Genomic DNA, 22830 nt, shown 5'->3' with positions numbered 1-22830 from the left:
TTTGAATATCAGAACCTGAGTCAATCAAAACGCAAGGACCAAAGTGATTTTAATGGGTCACTGTCAACCTCTGAGCGTACTTTGTCACGTGAAGACCTAAGCTCCATTTTCTTTATAGAGTCAATTGAGATGCAACTAATAATTCCTCTTTCAACAAAGGAATTTCAAACAAGCTTTCAATGTTAGTGACCATTCGAAGAAACATTTCAACGATTATATTCAAGCTTCTCTTCAATGACTCTTTTCCTTCTCTATTTAACCAGCTGAATACTTGAAGAAAAACACACCAATTGACACTCAAAGAGAAGTTACTCTGTCAAAACAATAGCATAAGCTGAACTTAGGATTTCTTATCCTTATGTATCTTAGAAATCCCTAAGTCTTAAAAGAGTTTATTTGCATTGTATTCTTTCTACACCTCTAATTGTATATGAAATGCATTATCCCAAACAATCATTTATCTGTTAGGTAGATTGTTAGAAGTCTCTTACTAAGTGTTTGAGCATTTGAAGGCTCTTGCTTGTGCGCTTCAACATAGAAATCTCTTGCTTGTGTGTGTCATACCCCAAAATTTGCCCATTAATATTTCAAGACATTTTTCAGGGCACTCCGACTCATTTTTATGACACTGATCTTAAAGGAACAAAGGCCCAGCTCACGAGTGGCCCAATCCAGAAAATGGCCCAAACTGGCCTGCTCGCTAGGCGAGCAAATCCTTCGCCTAGCGAACGTTCGCTGCACGCTCGCCTAGCGAACGTTCGCTACACGCTCTCCTAGCGAAGCTGGCAGATAACAGAAAATTCTGGGCTTCACTCTGAGCCCATTAGGTCATGAAAAAAAGGCATTATAAATACCACAACTCCAGTCAGAAAAAGGGAGGACGAAAGAGGAGGAAAAAGGACGAAAGGAGGACCCTAGCAAGCAAACCCTAGCGCTCACAGACGGAAAACCCTGGAGGCTAACCCTGAGAATTCCGAGTAACCCTAAAGGAAACCCTGAAGGAAAAGCCGGCGGCAGCAAGGTCACTTCCGCTCAATTCGATCCGATCGGCCAATTCAAGGTTACAATTCGATTACAAGCAGGTTGGCATTGCTATTACTACCTTATGTTCTTAATTTGCACATGGTATCATGATTGAATTTATGAAACTATCTTAAGTTTTACATATGAATTTAAGTATGCATGAACATCTGAATGTCTAGCCACATAATCTCTGTAATGAATTCTATAAGGTGTGAAGCTTGCTGCCATTATATCGTTATTAAAACCGGAATCCGCAGCCGCTCGCTAGCACATCGCTAAGCGAGCATGCAACGAGTGTTCGCTAAGACTTCGCTAGGCGAAGCAGGAGCGAACGCGACAGCAGCCGACTTTTCTGTTCTGACTTTTGCCCACCTGTCATGTTTTTATCATAGCCATGCATTGTTTATCTGACCCTACTACTGTTCTGGTTTCTTTTGTGGTGTAATTCTCGATTGCACCCTGATTTGGTATTCTGACATGTTTGCTGAGTTTTGCAAAGGTTCACACATCGCCGGGAAAGCTAGCTAGATAGGTATTCCACTTTATTTGTGGGATGCCCTTTGTGGAGTTTCACCCTAAATTACCTAATTAATTTTAATGTATTAATTTTAATGTGGAGATCCACCCTCAATTACTTAGCTGATTTTAATGTATCGATTTTAATGTGGAGATTCATCCTAATTGCCTAATTGATTGTAAAATACGGCCTTTAAATATGTGATCTTGGACCTCTCTTTGTTGCCCTACGGTATTACGGTATAACGGTCGTGTCCCGCGAATGTAGGGATACACTTAGCAAAGACCCTTCGGTTAAATCATCATAAAATAAATCATGGTCCCTCGGATGTTGCCTTCGAAAATACGATTTTGTCCCTCGATGACCCTTCGGTGTAGCCCACGGTTAAATGATGATCGTCCCTTCGAATGCTAAGGTATCCTTACAACTGTTGTCTTCAATGACCTATCGATGACCCTACAATGACCCTTTTACATCCAAAGGATAAAACTACTTACTTCTCAATAGTAAGGACAGTTTTACCCTCATAAGGATAGGAAATGCCCATAACGACCTTAGGAAGGTATAACTCTCAATTACTGGATCATAACCTAAAACATTTTCCACCCCTCACACTTTTCAAGTCCTAGAAAATCACCACTTGGTATACATTCATACTAGAATCATTACCAAGTTATATTTTTCTAAACTGTTTTTCAAAATCAAACGAGATAAATACTTTGTATACATTCATACGAGAATCATTACAAAGTTAAACTCTCTTTTCGAAACATTTTTAAACAATTCACCAACACTTTTCAGACAAAAATATAAGTGATCCAGCAATTAAGAGCCCATGGATAACCATGGATACAAAGGGTGCTAATACCTTCCCTTTGTATAATGTACCTCCCGAACCCAAAATCTATTGAGGTCTTTCCTGTTCTTTTCCACCTTTCCTTATTGGATAAAAGAAAAGTCGGTGGCGACTCTTGCTATCCGCGACATTGCGATAAAAAGCAAAATACCCCAAGTCAGTTCACCGTATGACAGAACTGGCGGCTCTGCTGGGGAGCCTATTAAAGAGAGGTTACCTTAAAAAACAAGATCACTTATTCAAATTGTCTGATTTACTTTTAAGGGATTGCTTGGGTATTTTATGCTTGAGTGAAAGATCCTACACCCGGATCTAGTGTACCTTAGGTAAGTAGCAATAGATCATCGTGATTATCCGGCGTATACTGGAATGGTCAAAATGATGGCTACGGTTAATGTGACACTTTGGATGTCCTGATGTTCCTCATGTTTACTTGAGGAAAAATTTGGCATTCGCGTGGTGTCATCAAAGCATTAACCAGACCTTTAGAACCCTAATTGACTCATCCTAGCCATTAGAAAGTAGTGAGATAACTGACTTCGGTTCCGACTGGGGTTGGTTGAGACTCGATACTACACTCCTTGAGATTGGACTTTAGGGAAGCTTCGGTCAACCACTTGGTGTTGCACTGAAGTGGACTTGAAGGAAGGTCAATGATTGGAGATCCTTTTAGAACCCGGTTACTATTCTAGGACAGGTTGAACCAACCAAACTTCAGTAGGGAGGGTACTTACCTATGGAACTCATGCAAGCCTTAAAACTTAGGAGTGATTGTTGTGTGACTTGCTTGTGTTTGTTTACATAACATCATAACATAATAACATCATAACATCATAATATCATGACATAATAACCATTTCAAGGACTTAGGGATTTAACTTTGCTCTGTTTTGTAAAGCTATGGCTCCCAGGAAGACCATCCGGATTAATCTTGTAGCAATCTCTCCTCAACTCAAGAACTTAGTGTCAGAACTTTCCGATCATGCGCAGTTCATCAAGAGACATGGTTCTCTTCTCAATTTAGTTACCACTGGGTTCAAAGAAGATATGATGAGAGTTTTATTCCAGTTCTTCGACCCTAAACATCATTGCTTCACATTTCCAGATTATCAGTTGGTACCCACATTGGAAGAATTCTCCAGACTGCTTGGGATACCTATCCTTGATCAACTACCGTTCAGTGGTTTAGAAAAGGTTCCGAAGTCTGAAGAAGTTGCCGCAGCTTTACACATGACGAAGTCCGACATTGAAGCTAATTGGGTAACAAGGAGTGGAGTTAAGGGTTTACTTGCCAAATTCCTGACAAATAAGGCCCGAGAATTCTTAAAAGTTATGAATGTCCGTGCTTTCGAAGACATCCTGGCATTGCTAATCTATGGCTTGGTGTTATTCCCTAATCCAGACCAATTCATAGACATGAATGCTATTAAGATATTTCTCACTCATAACCCTGTACCTACCTTGCTGGGAGACATTTTGCATTCCCTCCACACTCGTACCATGAAGAAGCAAGGGACTCTCATGTGCTGCATACCTTTGTTGTCTAGGTGGTTTATTTCGCACCTTCCTCAATCGGTCTTGAAGAACGAGCAGAATTTGAAATGGTCTCAAAGGATAATGTCGCTCTCCCACCCAGACATCTGTTGGTGTCCTCAGTTCAAGGAAAATGTTACCATCATTGACCGTTGTGGCGAGTTCCCTAATGTACCACTCCTAGGAATAAGAGGAGGTATTACTTATAATCCTGCTTTAGCTCTGCGACAGTTTGGTTGTGCTCGAAGAGATGGTCCACATGAAATGATCATCGAAGGCATTGTGTTCGACTATGACAACGATTCCCAAGGCCTCCGTCAAAGATTTTTACGAGCTTGGGGCATGGTGAAGAGAGGTACGTTAGGACAGAAAAATTCTATTCCTATGGAACCTTATCTCAGATGGGTACGCGCCAGAGCTCGTGAACTTGTCATGCCATATCTTGCAATCGGACCTCAGATTGTCGAACCTGAAGCTGAAGGAGGTGCTCCTCAGATCATTCCTTATCCAGATATGCCTACCAATGTTGAGGAACTAAAGAGATCCTGGATCCAGTTGAGAGAAGAAAGGGATACTTTCGAGACTCAGTTCGTCGCAGAAAGGAAGAAAGTGTTAGAACTTACCAGTCAGCTTAATGAGGAACGAAGACTCAATGCGTATCTTCGCCCAAAAAGAAGCCGCCCCTGGGAGACTTGAGCTTTCATTATATTTTTATTATTATTCCTTTTGTAATGAACACTGGTCAAAGAAATTAGCAATAAACATTTCTCTCTTGTTGGTGATTTACGCAAAGTTAAATTCCAAAAGTCCTTGAAAACATTTCATACATTGCATAGCATAACATAACACTGCATAACAGGTATTCTACAAGTTCAATGTTCTCACGGTCTTCCTTCTAAACAGAAAAATGGATCTCGAACAAACTGTCAAAGATCTCCAGACTCAGAATGCTCAATTCAAGGAGATGATGCTAAGCTTATCCAAGGGGCAGGAGGAACTGAAGGCTCTTTTGCTCGAAAAGAAGAAAGACAAGAAAGCTGTGAGTTTCATTAACCCGGGAAGAAGGCGTAAAGGACAGGCCACAGGAGTCAAGTTTGGGATCCCGAATGGTCCAAAAGAGGAGACAGAGAATGATTCAGAAGAGGAGAATGTCGATTTCTTCAACCCTGAGGATGACGATGAAGATTATGAAGGTGAACAGTACTCTCCAAGAGATGATAAGTACAAGTTGCTGGAAGAACGTACGCTAGCCATGGAGGGTCAGAAGGCGCCCGGTCTGGATTTCGAAAGTTTGGGTCTGGTCTCCGATGTGACCATTCCTCGCAAATTCAAGATCCCCACTTTCACTAAGTACGATGGTGCGTCCTGTCCTCAGATGCATCTGAGAGCTTATGTGAGAAAGATCCAGCCGCATACCACTGATAGGAAGCTATGGATCCATTTCTTCCAAGAGAGCCTGTCTAGCACACAGTTGGAATGGTATTATCAGCTCGAGAGCTCTGACATCCGCACCTGGACTGATTTAGCAACAGCTTTCTATAAACAGTACCAGTATAACTCTGAACTAGCGCCTACCCGGCTACAGCTGCAGAATATGACTATGGGATCTAAAGAAAGCTTTAAAGAATATGCTCAAAAGTGGAGAGATTTGGCTGGCAGAGTCAAACCCCCTATGACTAACAGAGAATTGGTGGATATGTTCATGGGCACACTGACCGGCCCATTCTACAGCCATCTACTGGGAAGTCCTTCATCAGGTTTCACTGAACTTATATTGACAGGTGAACGTGTTGAAAGCGGCATCCGAAGTGGAAAGATACAGGCGGCTGCCTCTGCAAGCACCAAAAGGTCCTATCAGGGGAGGAATGAATCAAATGCTGTGTACGGTCAAAAGGGTCGTAACAAGAAAAACCGTGACCATGACATCGGAGCAGTTACGATTGCAGCACCACCATCTCAAAACTTCCATCCCAAACAAGACAGGCCAAGAAGGCAGTTTACCAGGATCAATATGACCTTGGCACAGGCACTGCAGGGAATGCTAAAGGCAAATTTGATCACCCTCAGAGATCCTCCTATGAATCCCAACACTACTTCTTCTTGTTATAACCCTAATGCCAAGTGTGCATATCACTCCGATAGCCCCGGGCATGATACAAACGATTGCTGGTCATTGAAGAATAAGATTCAGGATATGATCGAAGCTGGAGAAATTGATTTTGAGCCTCCGGAGACCCCTAATGTCATCACTGCTCCTATGCCTAATCATGACAAGACGGTTAATGCCGTGGATGACGACGATCACGTTTCCAATGTGGCGGACTTAACATCTCCTCTCCCGATCATAAAGAGGAATTTATTGCAAGCTGGTTTATTTCCAGGTTGTGCTGAAGATTGCAATCTCTGTATATTCCAACCAGATGATTGTTGGGAATTGAAGAATGGTATTCAACGGCTGATGGATGATCGTACAGTTCTCTTCGAAAAGATTCCTAAGGCGGAAAACCCTATTGAAGAAATATCTGTGATTGCTAGGTCCAAAGTTCCAGTGAATATTACCGCTACTAGGGCGCCTGTGAAGATTACTGTTAAGCCCAGGGTAGCTCCCCTAATCATTACTGCACCTGGCCCGATCCCGTATTCCTCAAGCAAAGCTATTCCGTGGAATTATGGCGGTGATGTTTACGTCCATGGCGTAAAGCAAATTGACAATTCTACTAATCCTAATGGCATCGTTGGGACTAGTAAAATTTCTCGAAGTGGAAGGATCTTCTCTCCAGAAATCTCACCTCCTGTCCTTGAAACTCGAGGAAAGGAACCAGTCAATCCTTCTCAGTCAGAGACACCGGTCGAAGTTACTCCCGAAGATGTTGCCAAACAGGAAATGGAAGAAGTGCTGAAAATCATCCGCAAGAGTGATTTCGATGTGGTAGAACAGTTGGGGCATACCCCGTCTAAGATCTCGATGTTATCCTTGCTGTTATCTTCTGAATCTCATGCCAATGCATTGATAAAATTCTTGAAGACTGCTCATGTGCCTCAGGAAACATCTGTCGATCAGTTCGAAAATTATGTTGCTCACTTGGCTGTTGACAATGGCCTAGGCTTTTCCGATGCTGACCTGACACCAGCGGGAAAGAATCACAATAAAGCCCTGCATATCTCCATTGAGTGTAAGGGAATCATTTTGTCTCATGTGTTGATCGATAATGGCTCTTCCTTGAATGTGCTGCCAACAGCTGTGCTGGATAAGCTGGACTGTAAAAGCATCGAACTGAAATCTAGTGACATTGTGGTACGTGCTTACGATGGTGCGAAGAGTGTTGTCCATGGCGAAGTAGTCCTCCCTATCAAGATAGGACGTCAAGTCTTCAATACTACCTTCCATGTAATGAACATTCGTCCTGCCTATTCCTGCTTACTGGGACGCCCTTGGATTCATGGGTCAGGTGCTGTAGCTTCGTCTCTCCATCAAAAACTGAGGTATCCCACAGAGGGCAAAATTGTCACCGTGTGTGGAGAAGAAGAGTACATTGTCAGTAGTGTGCATGCCTTCAGATACGTCGAGATGGATGGTGAATTCATTGAGACTCCTTGTCAGTCATTTGAAGTAGTTCCTCCGACCAATCATGTCCTTAAGCCAACTTCCGGTGTGCCCAAGGTTATTCGGACTCCTCCTGCTATGATTTCCCTGAAGGACGCTCAAGCTGTGGTTGAAGATGGTGGTTGTACTGGCTGGGGTCAACTGATCGACGTACCGTACAAGTCTGACAAATTTGGCCTGGGGTTTAGCTCTGAGAAGGTAGCCAAGAGTCAAATTAATATTGTAGAAGACGCTGACAGCGATTGCGACCTGGATAGCTGGATTTTCCCAACAATTGGCGACAGACTCAATAATTGGAAGGCTGAAGACACTATCCCGATTTCCTTTAGTCAGGAGTAATTGTTATTGTCTATTTTGGTGTTGCAAATTTTTGTTTTTTTTACAATTGAACTTCTCCAAGCGTTGTGTCTATGCCCGGGGCACAATAGCTAATTTGTTAAGGGTTTTGTCATTTTCATAAGCATATTCATATTCAATAAATCAATGGACTTTTTGCATTCAAATATTGCGCTCTTTGTCTTTTCTGTCATCTTCCAAACAAGCTATGTTTTCTTACACACACTCACGTAACGAATTGCAGATCCATACCCACTCTGGATCTTGTTGATAATAGTTCTACTACTGTTCATTATGACTTTGAAAATCCGATCTACCAAACCGAGGATGGAAGTGTGGAAGATTGTGAAGTACCTGGAGAACTTGCCAGACTGTTACTGCAGGAAGAGAGGACTATACAGCCGCACGAGGAGTCAGTTGAGATTGTAAATCTGGGTACCGAAGTAGACAAGAAAGAAGTCAAAATAGGAGCAGGCTTGGAAAACAGTGTCAAAAGAAGGTTGATTCAGATGTTACATGACTATGTAGAGATTTTTGCTTGGTCTTATGACGACATGCCAGGACTGGATACTGATATAGTAGTACATCGGCTGCCAACGAAGGAAGAGTGTCGTCCTGTTAAGCAAAAGGTTCGTCGCATGCGTCCTGAAATGTCTGAGAAAATCAAAGCCGAGGTTATGAAACAATTTGATGCAGGTTTTCTGGCTGTTACTTCTTATCCTCAATGGGTTGCTAATGTGGTACCAGTGCCGAAGAAGGATGGCAAGGTGCGAATGTGTGTAGACTACAGAGATTTGAATAAAGCGAGTCCCAAAGACGACTTTCCACTTCCGCACATTGATGTTCTGGTAGATAACACCGCTCAACACAAGGTATTCTCATTCATGGATGGATTCTCAGGTTATAACCAGATTAAGATGGCGCCTGAGGACATGGAGAAAACTACGTTTGTAACGCAATGGGGCACGTTTTGTTATAAAGTAATGCCATTTGGTTTAAAGAGTGCAGGGGCAACGTACCAGCGTGCTATGGTGGTTTTGTTCCATGATATGATCCATCATGAAATAGAAGTGTATGTGGATGACATGATAGCCATATCTCATACTGAGGGAGAGCATCTCGATCATTTATACAAACTGTTTGAGAGGTTGAAGAAATACAAGTTGAGGTTGAACCCGAACAAATGCACCTTTGGAGTAAGATCCGGCAAACTCTTGGGCTTTATTGTCAGTGGTAAAGGGATTGAGGTTGACCCGGCTAAGGTGAGGGCTATTCAAGAAATGCCAGTTCCCCGTACAGATAAAGAGGTCAGAGGTTTCTTGGGATGTTTGAATTATATTGCCCGATTTATCTCCCACTTGACTGCTACCTGCAAACCCCTCTTCAAACTACTGAGGAAAAATCAAGAGATGAGATGGAATGATGAATGTCAAGAAGCTTTCGACAAAATCAAGGAGTATCTTCAAAAACCTCCCATTCTGATGCCATCAGTTGAAGGAAGACCTTTAATCATGTATTTGACCGTGTTAGAAAATTCAATGGGGTGTGTGTTGGGACAACATGACGAGTCTGGCCGAAAAGAGCATGCCATATACTACCTTAGCAAAAAGTTTACCGACTGTGAAACAAGATACTCACTGCTCGAGAAAACTTGCTGTGCTTTGGCCTGGGCTGCTCGCCGACTAAGACAATACATGTTGAATCATACCACTTTATTGATTTCTAAGATGGATCCTATCAAATACATATTTGAGAAACCTGCCCTCTCCGGAAAAATAGCAAGATGGCAGATGATTTTAACAGAGTATGACATCCAATATACTACCCAGAAAGCAATCAAAGGAAGCGTGCTAGCCGATCATTTGGCTCATCAAGCGGTGAATGATTACCAATCTATGAATTTTGAGTTCCCGGATGAAGATGTCATGCTTGTTACTGATCAGGAAGAACATGGACCGGATGAAAGACCCGAACTTGGATCCCGATGGACTATGGTTTTCGATGGATCTTCTAATGCATTGGGCAACGGTGTTGGTGCTGTAATTATATCTCCCCGGGGTTGCCATACGCCCTTCACTGCCAGACTATGCTTTGATTGCACCAACAATATGGCTGAGTATGAAGCATGTATTTTGGGACTTAAGGCTGCTATAGACCTGAGAATCAAGTTTTTAAGGGTGTATGGAGACTCGGCCCTAGTAGTCAGTCAGATTAAAGGAGAATGGGACACTAAACATCCGAATCTCATCCCTTATCGAGATCGGGTGTTAACATTAATCCCATACTTCGAAGAGATTACATTCGAACACATTCCACGAGAAGAGAATCAGTTGGCAGACGCATTGGCTACCATGTCATCTATGTTCAGAGTCAGATGGGGCAGCGAAGCTCCCATGATCACCATTGAACGGTTAGATGAACCAGCGTATTGTTATGAACTTAACGCTGATGGAGTAGAGGAGAAACCTTGGTTCCACGAAGTAAAAAGATATTTGGAAACTCAGGAATACCCTGAAGAGGCATCTATCAATGACAGAAAATTTCTGAGGAAGTTCTCCGCTAAATTCTTTTTGAGTAATGGATTATTATACAAACGTAATCATGATTCGACTTTGCTTCACTGTGTGGATAAAAAGGAAGCAGAAAAGATTATGGAAGACATGCATGATGGTATTTTTGGGACTCATTCTAGTGGGCATACGATGGCCAAGAAGATTCTGAGATCAGGGTATTATTGGTCTACCATGGAAGCTGATTGTCATCATCACTCCAGAACCTGTCACAAGTGCCAGATATATGCGGATAAAGTACATGTGCCTTCTGCTCCATTGAACGTGTTGACAGCACCTTGGCCCTTTGCAATGTGGGGCATTGATATGATTGGAGAGATTAAACCTACTGCTTCTAACGGGCATCGTTTCATCCTTGTTGCTATTGATTACTTTACAAAGTGGGTAGAGGCCGCCTCATTCGCTTCTGTCACCAAGAATGTGGTGGCACGATTCATCAAGAATAATCTCATTTGTCGATATGGCATCCCTGAAAGAATTATTACTGACAATGGTACTAATTTGAACAACAAGATGATTACTGAACTCTGCACGCAGTTCAAAATAAAACACCATAACTCTTCTCCGTACCGGCCAAAGATGAACGGTGCCGTGGAGGCTGCTAATAAGAATATCAAGAAGATCATACAAAAGATGACGGTGACGTACAAAGACTGGCATGAGATGTTACCGTTTGCTCTTCACGGTTATCGCACTTCAGTACGCACTTCGACAGGAGCAACTCCTTTCTCTTTAGTCTATGGAATGGAAGCCGTTCTACCAGTGGAAGTCCAGATTCCCTCTCTAAGAATCATAAAAGAGGCGGGCTTAGATGAAGATGAATGGATTCAGACTCGACTCGACCAGAAAAACTTGATCGATGAGAAGAGACTTGCGGCTGTGTGTCATGGACAGATATATCAGAAGCGCATGACCCAGGCATTTAACAAAAGAGTCAAGAGACAGGTATATCGAATTGGCGATTTGGTAATAAAGCGTATCATTCTACCACAGGGTGATCCCAGAGGCAAATGGATTCCCACGTACGAAGGGCCGTTTGTAGTTAAGAAGGTATTCTCTGGTGGAGCCATGATACTAGCTACAATGGACGGCGAAGACTTCCCGCATCCCGTGAACGCAGACATAGTCAAAAAATACTACGCATAAAAGAGACCTGCTAGGTCGACGTACCTAGGCAAAAGTAAGGGCATCCCGGCAAACCAAAAAGGTTCGGGCAAAAATTAGGGATAAACATAAAAAAATGTGCACCCGGCAAGTCGAAAACCTGAAAAGGCGGCTTGGGCAAAAAGGGGTATCCTGGTGGATTGAAAACCTGAAAAGGCGGTCCAGGCAAAAATTAGGGATCAAAGCGTATGACTATGTCCCATTCTCAGACAGCTTCATCCAAGTTCAAAGGACTGAACAAGCTAATCACTTCTATCCGACAGCAGGAGATGAGAGGCTTGAAGACATAATGGCAGTAGGGGAATTAAAGTCAATAGGACGTTTTCGGCATAGCTTTCTCTTTGTTTTCTTGACAATTTCCTCTTACTAGGATTTCTGTCTCCTTGTACACAAATTGCCTGTTTATAGGCCCTCTTTCGAAATCAATATAATTTTAGTTTCAAAAAAATGCTTTTGTTTTACTTTCTCTGTTTTGTTTGCATAAGCGTCCATTGATTTAATTCGAATTAATATATGCATTTGGATATGATCGATGTTTACCAAAAATGCGTGCATAAAATAGAAATAGCGATTACTACTAGACTTCAGGATCGAGGAGAAGGTCTAATCATGCTTTCCAATGAATCCGTTGCTAATCCTATCCCCCAGCAAAGCCAGTCATTCCCAGAAGAGAGTGGCATTACTAGACAAATGGGTCATCTCTTCCACCCCCAGCCAGGCTTCTGTTGAACATTTCTACCATCAGACAGAAATCAAGCATCCCCGGCTAAGAAAGGGTCATCGATACCAGTATCTCCCAACTAGAAGATTGAGATTTGTTTTCCCCAGTAGAGTCCTCTGGAAGAACTTTTCAGATGCATAATTCATTCATTACATCATTTCACAGCATACGCATGCATACATCGTTCGCAGTTATTTTCGAAAGCATAAAACATCTCATGCATCATGACATGGCATGAAGCTAACTTTATTTTTCAGGTTAATTATTCCCCTGATACAGTCAAAACAAAGGTCCATTCAGACGGACATCCTCATCAGTTACGTTCAGGATTCAACTACATCTTTCAGATATACTCCATGTCAACATTCATTCTGACATCCTCAGATATAGCCTAGCGTACGGTTCATTCTGATTCAGCTCAACATATGACTCTTTCAACTCAGATGCGATCTAACGTACGATCCATTCCGACCTCCAACAACTCCAATACGGTCTAACATACGACCCATTTGGACCTTCAAGGCCTCAAATGCTACCTAGCGTACGGTACATTCTGAAGTGTAGTCTGGCGTATGACTACCCCCTTCATCATCAGGTACAGCCTAACGGACGACTCAGTCTACAACTCAGATACGATCTAGCATACGATCCATTCTGATCCTTCACCCCCAGTAACGATACAGCCTAACGGACGGCTCGTTCCGTAACTCAGATACGATCTAGCGTACGATCCATTCTGATCCTTTATCCCCAGCAGTGTATGACTCATTCGGATTCTTATCTCATTTTGATTCGGCACAACATATTACGCCTCCAACAATACGGTCTAGCGTACGACCCATTCAGATCTTCATTCCTCAGATACTACCTAGCGTACGGTACATCCCGAGGTGTAGTCTAGCATACAATTACTTTTCGTCAGATACAGCCTAACAGACGGCCCATTCTGCAACTCAGATACGATCTAGCGTATGATCCATTCTGATCTGTTATCCCCAGCGGCGTATGACCCATTCTAACTCCCCAGTGAAGTCGACGGCCTAATGAATGACTCACTATACGGTCTAGTGTATGACCCAGTGACACCCATGACTTCAGATATCTTCTAACGTACGACGTACTCTGAAGCTCTCATCATCAAACTTCCTAGATGGCATCTTTAAACCCATCTCCATCAAGACTAACTAATTGACAAGTGCAAATTTTTGGGGCATCCTAAGTGTTCAATAATCTTCCACCTCCAGACCACGAATGGCGTACATACCATTCTGACTCTCTCGGTTCAAGAATATTGAATAGGGGCAGCTGTCATACCCCAAAATTTGCCCATTAATATTTCAAGACATTTTTCAGGGCACTCAGACTCATTTTTATGACACTGATCTTAAAGGAACAAAGGCCCAGTTCACGAGTGGCCCAATCCAGAAAATGGCCCAAACTGGCCTGCTCGCTAGGCGAGCAAATCCTTCGCCTAGCGAACGTTCGCTGCACGCTCGCCTAGCGAACGTTCGCTACACGCTCGCCTAGCGAAGCTGGCAAATAACAGAAAATTCTGGGCTTCACTCTGAGCCCATTAGGTCATGAAAAAAAGGCATTATAAATACCACAACTCCAGTCAGAAAATGGGAGGACGAAAGAGGAGGAAAAAGGACGAAAGGAGGACCATAGCAAGCAAACCCTAGCGCTCACAGACGGAAAACCCTGGAGGCTAACCCTGAGAATTCCGAGTAACCCTAAAGGAAACCCTGAAGGAAAAGCCGGCGGCAGCAAGGTCACTTCCGCTCAATTCGATCCGATCGGCCAATTCAAGGTTACAATTCGATTACAAGCAGGTTGGCATTGCTATTACTACCTTATGTTCTTAATTTGCACATGGTATCATGATTGAATTTATGAAACTATCTTAAGTTTTACATATGAATTTAAGTATGCATGAACATCTGAATGTCTAGCCACATAATCTCTGTAATGAATGCTATAAGGTGTGAAGCTTGCTGTCATTATATCGTTATTAAAACCGGAATCCGCAGCCGCTCGCTAGCACATCGCTAAGCGAGCATGCAACGAGTGTTCGCTAAGACTTCGCTAGGCGAAGCAGGAGCGAACGCGACAGCAGCCGACTTTTCTGTTCTGACTTTTGCCCACCTATCATGTTTTTATCATAGCCCTGCATTGTTTATCTGACCCTACTGCTGTTCTGGTTTCTTTTGTGGTGTAATTCTCGATTGCACCCTGATTTGGTATTCTGACATGTTTGCTGAGTTTTGCAAAGGTTCACACATCGCCGGGAAAGCTAGCTAGATAGGTATTCCACTTTATTTGTGGGATGCCCTTTGTGGAGTTTCACCCTAAATTACCTAATTAATTTTAATGTATTAATTTTAATGTGGAGATCCATCCTCAATTACTTAGCTGATTTTAATGTATCGATTTTAATGTGGAGATTCATCCTAATTGCCTAATTGATTGTAAAATACGGCCTTTAAATATGTGATCTTGGACCTCTCTTTGCTGCCCTACGGTATTACGGTATAACGGTCGTGTCCCGCGAATGTAGGGATACACTTAGCAAAGACCCTTCGGTTAAATCATCATAAAATAAATCATGGTCCCTCGGATGTTGCCTTCGAAAATACGATTTTGTCCCTCGATGACCCTTCGGTGTAGCCCACGGTTAAATGATGATCGTCCCTTCGAATGCTAAGGTATCCTTACAACTGTTGCCTTCAATGACCTATCGATGACCCTACAATGACCCTTTTACATCCAAAGGATAAAACTACTTACTTCTCAATAGTAAGGACAGTTTTACCCTCATAAGGATAGGAAATGCCCATAACGACCTTAGGAAGGTATAACTCTCAATTACTGGATCATAACCTAAAACATTTTCCACCCCTCACACTTTGCAAGTCCTAGAAAATCACCACTTGGTATACATTCATACTAGAATCATTACCAAGTTATATTTTTCTAAACTGTTTTTCAAAATCAAACGAGATAAATACTTTGTATACATTCATACGAGAATCATTACAAAGTTAAACTCTCTTTTCGAAACATTTTTAAACAATTCACCAACACTTTTCAGACAAAAATATAAGTGATCCAGCAATTAAGAGCCCATGGATAACCATGGATACAAAGGGTGCTAATACCTTCCCTTTGTATAATGTACCTCCCGAACCCAAAATCTATTGAGGTCTTTCCTGTTCTTTTCCACCTTTCCTTATTGGATAAAAGAAAAGTCGGTGGCGACTCTTGCTATCCGCGACATTGCGATAAAAAGCAAAATACCCCAAGTCAGTTCACCGTATGACAGTGTGCTTGAGCATTGGAAGTCTCTTATTTATGTGCTTGAGCATATAAGTCTCTTATTAAGTGTTTGAGCATTTGAAGTCTCTTGTTTGTGTGCTTGAGCATAGAAGTCTCTTGCTTGTGTGCTCGAGCATTGGAAATCTCTTGCTTATATGCTTGAGCATAAAAGTCTCTTACTTTAGTGTTTGGGCATTAAAAGTCTCTTGCTTATGGGCTTAAGCAAATTGTAATCTTGTTTGATTATAGTGAAAATCTCTTATAAGTACAAGGGGACTGAATTACTCTCGAGTTATGAGAGGAACCAAGATAACTTTACGTGTCTCTCTTCTTTCTTACATTTCATATTTGCTGTCTACCTCTGATTGAATCAGATTCTATACCTTATGTTTAGAATCTGACCAAGACTTTAAAAAGAAAGAAAAAGTCAACACAATTCAACCTTTTTTTTTGTATTTTTCTCACCTTCAGAGCATTCCATGGTGACGGGATATTTAGGTCAACAATGTTTCTCGACTTTTATTCTCCACATTCACTTGTTATATCTTAAGCTTAAATAATTTTTTGGTCTCAGTAAGTCGGCGTGTTTTTTATTTTCGTCTCTATAATTTTTTTGTTGGAAATAATCCCTAAATGTTAAAATCCTTTTGGTTTTAGTTCCTAAAGTTAAAATCCGTACAAAAACCCACAAGAAACCTGCAGATTTTAACTTTAGAAACTAAAACCAATTGAATGACAACATTTAAGAACTTTATAAAAAAAATATAAAGGCAAAAAACAAAAATATGCCAACTAACCTAATCAAAATATTATTTAAATCTATATTTTAAATCATTTGTTTAATGGAAGCAATCATTAATAGTTACATATTTAATAAAAATATCATATAACAATTTTAATATATTATTTAGTTTATATGTAAAATTCTAATATATATTTTTAGTTTGTATGTAAAATTTTAAAACAATATTCATTAAATGAGAAATACTAATTTGAAAAATGAGGTCCCACCTACACGAGTGAGAAATTCAAAATCCCCCCAATCTCGCGCGTTATAACTCAGAAACATCATTCATTTCGCCGTTGTTTCAATGTTTCCCTTTCTTCTCCTACCGCGCATCAAATTCTCTGCGATCTTCAACAAACCCTAACCCCTTCTTCAGATTCTTTAATTCCCAATCTCAATTCTCTCTAATATCATTCAATCGATATACTGTTCTATATTTGGGGATTTTAGGGTTTGCCACAATGAACGTAGGTGACCTACACAAAGTTTGGGAAATCAAAGCTCTGAAGAGAAAGCCAGGGGAAGAACAAGCTCACAAGATGTTGGAGAAGATTGCCAAACAGGTTCAGCCTATCATGCACAAACACAAATGGAGGGTCAAACTTCTCTCTGAGTTCTAGTAATTCATCATTTCTCATTGCATTTCACTTTATTTTTGTGTTCGCTTCGATGATTAGTTCAGAAAAAAATTAGCAATAGATTTAGGATGAGGAAAGTTTTCAACTTGGAGTGAAAATCACCGCTTTTAGCGGTAGAACTTAGTTCTGTCAATTGTGCCTATGTCTCCAATAAGAGTGGCTGTTGTAGTTTTTCTATTGTGCAATGCTTAGGATTACAGTGTATTGGAATCTGATTGAGTTCATACTTTATTATAAATAGAAGAGTGATTGTAATATTGTTGAACTAAAACTCATTCATAGGAAAATTCAAACCATTTTTAGTTTTTAACTTTAATGTGATTTTGATCTACACTAATCAAAACTTTGAAAGAATAGTTTGAAGAGAAACACTGATCATGATACTTTTACGGCTATTTTCCTATGTGCTTTTGCATAAATGTTCCGAATTGGGTTTCCCTTTGGGGAATTGGGTTTCCCTGTGTAACATGACTGAAGAACTTTTTTAAATGATTGTAGCCCAAACAATCCATCTCTTCTGGGGTTGAATGTTGGAGCTGGTATTCAGGTTAAGTTGCGGCTACGGAGGCCGAACAGGGATTCAGACTTTTACCCATATGATCAAGTTTTAGATACGATGCTTCATGAGCTTTGTCATAATGCACATGGTCCTCATAATAGCAGCTTCTACAAGCTTTGGGATGAACTTAGAAAGGTTCCCTTTTTTCCCTTGATTCTGTTAATGCTATGCAAAATGGACATATAAGTTTTCTTGCCTTTTGAAAATGCACACTTTTTTTCAGACAATTGCCTTGGGGATTGATTGTATTTGGGCTTTATTTTTCTATATTATTTCTTATTCAGTATTTTCCTGGTTTAGGTTGTAAGTTTCTCATTTTCCTGCTACACTGTCATATTGTAGCTACAGATTTCTTTAACAGGGTTATGATCTACATACAAAATACTCAAGTTCCCGTATTATTTTGTCTAGTTGATATTTGCTCTTTTGTTCTTTGAAAAAAAGTAATGATAAGTAAACAGATAAAATAAAACATTAGGCGAATAGAACTTTATTTTCCTTGCAACTTACCTACTACAGCTGCTAGCCATTGTAGAAACTGCAGATTGCTAACACAATATTTACATAACCCTCAACATTTCACATTCTATCTTGAGTATTGGATAGAATGCCAAACACTTGTTTACAGCTGTTAATTCTAAGCAGAAAACTGTGCTTTTCTTTTTTTTAGCTAATTACTAGTTTTGCTTATTTGTTGTCCACATCTATCCATGGCACTAATCATGCACAGGAATGTGAAGAGTTGATGTCTAAGGGGATAACTGGCTCTGGGGAAGGGTTTGATCTCCCAGGAAAGCGCTTGGGTGGTTATTCTCGTCAACCTCCACTCTCATCTCTACGTAAAACTGCACTTTCAGCTGCAGAAAAGAGATCAAAGTTGGGGTCTCTTCTTCCATCTGGACCAAATCGTATTGGTGGTGATAGTGTTATAATGAAGGCACTTACTCCAGTACAAGCGGCTGCGATGGCTGCAGAAAGGAGATTACAGGATGACTTATGGTGTGGTTCCCAATCATGTGATCCTTCAGATCATGGAGATGGTAACAGTGAATCTGCTGAAAACCGTGAAAATAAGCAGATGATTGTGGGAAGCTCAAAACCAACTGAAAATTCTACTCTAGCTTTGGATCCGACATCACGGAAAAGAAGGCGTGGCAAGGATTCAAGTTTGCCACTTCATTCATCTAGTAACCATAAATTTGTTGATTTGACACTGGATACCCCAGAAAAGGGATGTGTCAATGAAAATCAGACTGGGTCTCAACGAAGAAATTTTGGATTAGAAACCATTCCATATTCTCAACCGAGCTCTCAAGCAGGATCTACTTCTTCAAATTTATCAAGTCCATCTGGGTCACTATCTGGTGATAATAGAACACTTCATTTTGAAGAAACTGCAATGTGGCAGTGTCTGACGTGCACTCTGTTAAATAAAGTAAGCATTCAACTATATTGCTTTCTTTCATTACAGTTATTTTGTTTTCATTCTTGTGTTGTTACTTAGTATATTAAATTAGAGTTTATTATTGTGTTCTTGAAATAGGGATGCTACTTTTATGTCTTCTAAAGATTATAATTAACACTACCATACTCTTGTAACATACTTCCTTTTCTAATGCATGTGAATTGTTCATGATTGATGCAGTCATTAGCCCCTATATGTGAATTGTGTGGCACACATCAGCCTAGAGATGTTACTACCAAGCACAACACTTGGTCTTGTAAATTTTGCACGTTGGAGAACAGTGCGAAGTTGGAGAGATGCTCAGCCTGTGACCAGTGGAGATACTCTAACGGCTCCAACCTTGGCCCTTGACAGAACCATGTAATTTGCTTTATGGCTAAATATAGATAATCTTTTGGCATTGGTCTTCACAAAATTGAAAATTGTTCATAGCCATCAATGTTTTGCATCCTTGGTTTTTATTTTCAGTATACACCGATGAAGTTCAAAATTGGTGCATGCTGTGCCATATTTTATTGATATATCAATATTAAAGTTTGACTTTGATATGAAAAGTTCACAAATTCGGCATTCTCAATTTTCTTGCTATTTTATTTACATGTTCATTTTGTTTGCTGTGCTCAACTTCGCTCGCCCACAATATATACAGTAAACATGCTAGTTATTCCTGTGGCCGACACCTTTAATAAAAAGGTTAGTATGACAATTGAAGGAAACCAAGGGACAAAGCGCAGGATATTGAAGGAAAGAGATAAGAGATTGAAAAAGCCCAGCAAAATAGAAAGGGAGGTCCACCCAAACACGACGGAGAAAAGCACCATTGATTGAAAGGAACGATCTTGATTTTGAATAATTTTCTTAGAGCTCATCATTTCTCTCTAATAACTTCACCCACACATACTTATCAACAAAAACAGACTTAGGATCAATGATGTTAATCAATTCTGTAATAATAAAAATTATTAAGTATTTATTATACAACTTGATATTCTTTTAAAAAGATAATATAATATATTATTGACAATTACAATTAATATAACTCTAAAATGAAATTAATAATATTAGATTTATTAACTTTTAAATTTATGATAAAAAAATATTAGTATTACTCTGTACTTATACTATATTCATATTTCAATAATAATTATTTATTTTTGTAGAATTAATGAAAGTAGAACAAAATACACCAAAAAAGTGAATTAATTGATCTACACGTGAGAAAAAAATATGTGTCAATTTTATACCATTAAAATAATAAGGGAGAAATATATTTCTTTTATATAAATATAAAATAAAATACATATATAATGTAATAATTGAAATTTATACCATTAAAATAATAAGGGAGAAATATATTTCTTTTATATAAATATAAAATAAAATACATATATCATTAATTTAAATATAAAAAAAATGTGTCTTATAAATTAAAAAAAATGTTTTCACAGCGATGTGTAAATTTTTTTTTTCTTCTTGTATTTGAATTAGTGATATACTTTTTCCAGGTGTATTTTCTCTTATTTATATCAATGGTACATATTTGTGCAATCATAATTTTAATTATATAAATTTTAATTATTAAAATATATATTATAGGTATAAACATTTAACTAATTAAAATCGACCCACTTTTTTTCTTTTGGAGTAATAACTCACATTTCCAGTTAATTTTGCTCTACTTGCATTAATTGCACAAAAATTATACTAATTATTTTTGCTCTACTTGCATTAATTGCACAAAAATTATACTAATTATTGAGATGATAATAATAATAATAATTTTTTTTCCCACTAGAATCTTTAAGATAATTAAACATTCATTATGGCATAATCTCTAGCGGATAATGTAACGAAAAAAAAACCACATAAACAAATTTTGCAAATTTTAAGACCAAAAAATAAATAAAAATAATTTATAACCAACGGTACCTTGGTGTCCAAGATACCAAATATTTTATAAAAATTGAATTAATATGAATTAATTGCACATATCCCTCTCTCTCTCCGTACTTCCGTCGTCTTATTTGTCTATCATTTTTTATTAGGTTTTCGGAGTCGAATCGTGTTCGTTGAATATCTGATATTGCTGCAGATGGTGGTAAAAGGTCCGCTCGTAGAGACCGTCTTCTCGAAATCGAACTCAAAGTTCAACAATGATGGGAAGAGGGACAAGTTTTCAAATCTGAGCCGGCTGAAAAACCACCCCAACCAGGTCAAAAATTCTTTGGAACTTTCCCTTTTCCTTAAATGAATGGTTACCTACATTTAGGTCACGCTTTTTCCCTTTCTAAACTTGAATTTGTCGTTGCATTTCAACGTCTACGTGGTGCAAATATAATGTTACCTTTCGCTTTTCATTGTACTGGTATGCCTATGGGTAATCCTCCGATTTTTTCGGAGGGAGTTGAGGAATAAGAGAGTTTTATTGTTGTTGAAAGTGTTGGTAATAATGAATATATTGCTCTGGGTACATTTAAAGGAAAGAAATCTAAGGTTGCTACGAAATCGAGTGGGCAGGCTTATCAATGGGAGATTTTGAGGAGTGTTGGGATATCTGATGATGAGATTTCAGAGTTTCAAGATCCTTATAAGTGGTTATCTTATTTTCTACCGTTGGCTATAAAGGATCTTAAGGCTTTTGGTTTAGTTGTGATTGAAGTATTAAAATAAGATTTGGTTATGCATATATACCTTAAGTTTTGATGATAACAATGTTGTATTTGTGTAAGAACAATTTTGGTACCCTAATGGTTTGTTATTGTGTAGCTTTAACAATCAGTTATGATTTTAAGTGTATGACGTGCAATATCATCAGTGTCTGAACATTGTGTTCCAAATTCCGTTTCTACATTAATCATCAGAAGTTCTGAAAGATGTTCAAAGTTACTACTGCAATAATCTTTCTGCTTCTCGGTTGATTCACTCCTAAAAAGCTTCTGAGGGGATTCTATGTTGTTGATGCAACGTTCTCTCAGTTTTTCGTGCTTCTATATGTGACTCTGATCATTAAGCTTCTGAATAATGGCAAGCTTTTGAAATTTTATTACTTAATTGAAGATTCTGAAGATCTCAAGTCAGACATTGAGGTTATCAAGGTTCTGACTAAAGATTCTAAAGATACCGAAGATCTCGAGCCAGACTGCTGACATTGTCAAGGTTCTGACCGGAGATTCTGAAGTTTCTAAATCCAACTTTATGTTTCTTCATTTCATGCTTCATCAACTTTTATCAGAAGCCAATGAACTTGAAGATAAGATCAAATAGATACGTGATCAAATAGTACATAGTATAAATCAAATATTCTTTCCACTACCTGATTTTGTGAGCAAGAACAATACTATACATCACACCTGTCACTGAATTTGTTGGCGAAGGATAGTACGCGGTATCACTCATTTCACCATCCAACAGTGAACAAACACTCTATTTAATTTCCCCATTTTCCCTCCAATGATCTTCTCCTTATGCTATATAAATGGGACTTGGATACTTGAAGAAAAACAAGAATACAAAAGCACTGTAAAACTTGACAAAGTTTATTTGTGAAAAACTATCATTTTTATACACTGTTTTTCTTTGAGTATCTGTTTATCATTTGTGTAAAATCTGATTGTGTATAAGCAACTTGTAACACACAAAATATTATTCAAATTTTTTATTTGATTCCTTAAGAAGACTAGGGTATAGTTGGATTCTTAAAAAGACAAAGAAAGTTATTATTTGGGAGTCCTTAAGGAGACTA

At 39.3% G+C, this 22830-nt stretch overlaps 1 protein-coding gene across 1 annotated transcript; it reads left to right on the top strand.

Annotated features, from left to right (window-relative positions):
- The first annotated feature begins 16696 nt into the window (after positions 1-16696).
- On the top strand, positions 16697-19665 carry LOC127106377 (DNA-dependent metalloprotease WSS1). Its single transcript, XM_051043682.1, has 4 exons — positions 16697-17045; positions 17563-17758; positions 18354-19058; positions 19269-19665. The coding sequence occupies exons 1-4, from the start codon at positions 16888-16890 to the stop codon at positions 19437-19439; spliced, it is 1230 nt and encodes a 409-aa protein (XP_050899639.1). The 5' UTR covers positions 16697-16887; the 3' UTR covers positions 19440-19665.
- Positions 19666-22830: the final 3165 nt, after the last annotated feature.

The sequence above is a fragment of the Lathyrus oleraceus genome, chromosome 7 (assembly GCF_024323335.1).
Source record: "Lathyrus oleraceus cultivar Zhongwan6 chromosome 7, CAAS_Psat_ZW6_1.0, whole genome shotgun sequence".
In the NCBI taxonomy this organism is placed as follows: Eukaryota; Viridiplantae; Streptophyta; class Magnoliopsida; order Fabales; family Fabaceae; genus Lathyrus; species Lathyrus oleraceus.
The sequence above is the reverse complement of the archived record's forward strand: the minus strand, read 5'-3'. Positions and strand labels throughout refer to the sequence as shown.

Bases quoted from the DNA above. Each gene is read 5' to 3' on its own strand.
- LOC127106377 (XM_051043682.1), top strand. From the start codon at position 16,888: ATGAACGTAGGTGACCTACACAAAGTTTGGGAAATCAAAGCTCTGAAG. The intron at 17,046-17,562 runs GTAATTCATCAT...AAATGATTGTAG, and splicing joins AAACTTCTCTCTGAGTTCTA to CCCAAACAATCCATCTCTTC. The intron at 17,759-18,353 runs GTTCCCTTTTTT...AATCATGCACAG, and splicing joins TTTGGGATGAACTTAGAAAG to GAATGTGAAGAGTTGATGTC.